The following is a 2,856-nucleotide window of genomic DNA, read 5'->3' as shown; positions in this document are numbered from 1 at the left end:
ATTGGCAACATTTAAGTAAACAAACAATAAAGAAATGATCGATAGGAACCCAAGTGAGACTAAAAGTCCAAATGCATACAGATCATGACATTCAAAGCAAATTGGTAAATTAATTTTTACATGCAGTTTGTTTAAAACACTGAAACTCAGCAGCTGTTTTCATCTTTTTACAGTCCGATGGCGGCTCTGTCTGAGAACATGGTGACAGTCAGCATGTTACTGAGTGTCGTCTTTCTTCCAGGTGAGATGTTTGTTCTCTTCCTTTCATTAGGAGACATTACATGAGTCATTACTCTGAAATATTTCATCTTGATATTGTTTAGAGGCTCAACATGTAACAGTTTCCTCTTTAACACAAGAAAAATATCATGGACTTTAGGAAGAAGTATGACACTATGTAGCCACTTCCCATAGATAGACTGTGGAGAAAAGCTCATGTTTTTGTTTTTTATGACACTATCACATATTGCAGATGTGATGTAGAAGAAGTGAAAGTGTTTGTACTTTGTAGTTCTCAGAAGAAGCAACATCCTTGAGAGACTGCTGCTGTCATTTTATCTTTTATTTATCTTAACTTACCATCTCTGTCCGGTTTTCCAGCAGCATAATAGCACAATAAAAATAAATAAAAAAATCTCCACAGGTGCCTTAAGGTCATCTAGCAGATCATCAGCTATAATCTGCCAAAAAATTATAACTGAATACTTCTTGCTGATTCAGGAACATCATGAAAAATCTCCAAGTACAAGCACTACTTGAACAGATCTGTAAAGACTAAAACCAAATGGACTGAGAAACATTTTTTACCCATCAGCATCGTCAGGCTGAATGCTCTTAAGTGATCGATTTGACATTGTATATTTCTTATGTCTATTTTAGTTTTAAATTAACTTTTTTATAAAGGGACAAGAGCAATATAAGTAAATATTTATCATCTTTTTATAAGTGAGACATTGTTTTTATCTGGATAATTGCGTCCAAATTTGATTGTACAATTTTTCATTGTTACAGTGACAATAAAAAGTCTATTCTATTCTATTCTATTCTATTCTATTCTATTCTATTCTATTCTATTCTATTCTATTCTATTCTATCAAGAAATTTAGCTGCAGGAAGATTTTGCTCCACATCATGTTCATTATTTGTTCTTACAGGTGATGTGGCTGCTTGTCCAGATCCAATCCTTATTGCTAACACACCTGGGTGGATGGAAGCACTGAGTGGATCTTGTTTGCAAATCCCATGTAGCTACAGTGCAACACATTACACATATGGCCAAAGTAACATTTATTACGGAATTTGGTTGAAAACTAACCCATATTTTGTGGAAAATCCAAGCTCTCTTATTTTCAACAGCAGTGGATCAGTTAACATTTATCCACTGGAAATCACTGGAAACCTGAGAGAGAAAAACTGCACCACTGTGTTTTCTGATTTAAAAATGAGGCATAAAAACAAATACTACCTCCGCATTGAGAATGGGAAATTTAAGGCAACAGATATTTGTCAGCCTCTTCATATAACAGTAAAAGGTAAGAAACCTTTTGCTTGTTTATACTATGATACTGATGTACAATGTTAATAAGAATTATTCATATCCAGGACATGTTTAGATTGTTTCCCTTCAATCAACAAGTTTTTATTTTATTTTATTGATGCCAGATGAAAAAGGCAACCCTCAAAAGATAATAAAATAATGTCAAAGAATTATCAATTTTAAAACTTCTGCTTTTGTTTACATTCCAAAAATGAACATAATGTCTTTAATATCCATCTCCTTCAAAGAAAAATCTATATTGGATTTACATTGTGGAGGTTAAAAAAATACAATTGTAATATTTGACCACCTTCTTTCACATTTCTATCTGTATATTGGCAATTTATATGAATTATTTTCAGTGTTATCAGATGACATTAAAGGCTGAACCGCTATAAAAAAATATTATCAAACATGTGGATAATTTTACTTGCACTTTCACTCTAAAAAATTATTGTGTGTTAAAATTGCAGAACTTAAAAATGTTGATCACATTATTTTCTTTAGGACTTTGTAATTTTAAACTACTAGTGAATTTATGATTTTGTATAGCTAATCAAAAATTGATTGATGGACAATCATTGCCCATGTTTTTTCAGACAGAACAAGATATGTTCCCCATGATTTTAATTTGTTTAATGTGAAACTCCAGATTCTCCTTGGAGTCCCAGCATTAATGTTCCCTCTGACCTGAAGGAGCATCAGTCTGTCATTGTAACCTGCTCAGCTTTCACTCCCTGTCCACACTCACCTCCTCAACTCACCTGGAATCTCCAACCAGACTCTTTCAGACAAACAGAGAAAAACACAGATGGAACCTTTACAACTAAAATCCAGGAGACCATCACTCTGTCAGACACACATGATGGATACAACATCAGCTGTTCTGCCAGATATCCTGTGATTGGTGGAAGCAAGACAGCAGGGACAGAAGTGACTCTCAGTGTTTCATGTAAGTGATCCTGTCAGCAGGTCATGGTTCAGCTGTTTGTGATCAATAAAGTTCATGTGCCTCATTTTCCTCAGACGCTCCTAGAAACACCTCAGCATCCATCAGTCCATCAGGTTTGGTGTCAGCAGGTAGCTGGGTGGAGCTGAGCTGCTCCAGCAGAGCCAAACCTCCACCCAGATTCACCTGGTTCAGGAACAACAAAGATGGAGCCACTAATGTGTCTGTGGACCAGGTTTACAACTTCAATGCTACAGAGGGAGGAGAGTTTCACTGTGTGGCTTCAAATGATCTGGGTCAACAAAAATCCTCTGTGATCCTTGTCAATGTTAATGGTAAATGTTTTATCTCCACTGAATCTTACCTAAAT

General features: G+C 35.3%; 1 protein-coding gene across 1 annotated transcript in view; it reads left to right on the top strand.

The window, feature by feature from the left end:
- The window catches only part of LOC106942267 (sialic acid-binding Ig-like lectin 14), a 13,739-nt gene that overhangs the window by 5,182 nt on the left and 5,701 nt on the right, over nt 1-2,856 (top strand). The window contains exons 2-5 of the mRNA XM_015025508.1: nt 174-241; nt 1,155-1,532; nt 2,190-2,489; nt 2,564-2,821. Of these exons, the coding sequence (XP_014880994.1) occupies nt 174-241; nt 1,155-1,532; nt 2,190-2,489; nt 2,564-2,821 (1,004 nt within the window). The remainder of the gene's footprint in view (nt 1-173; nt 242-1,154; nt 1,533-2,189; nt 2,490-2,563; nt 2,822-2,856) is intronic.

Source organism: Poecilia latipinna, unplaced genomic scaffold, assembly GCF_001443285.1.
Source record: "Poecilia latipinna isolate Pla-1442-1.1 unplaced genomic scaffold, P_latipinna-1.0 Scaffold4151, whole genome shotgun sequence".
Lineage (NCBI taxonomy): Eukaryota > Metazoa > Chordata > Actinopteri > Cyprinodontiformes > Poeciliidae > Poecilia > Poecilia latipinna.
The sequence above is the reverse complement of the archived record's forward strand: the minus strand, read 5'-3'. Positions and strand labels throughout refer to the sequence as shown.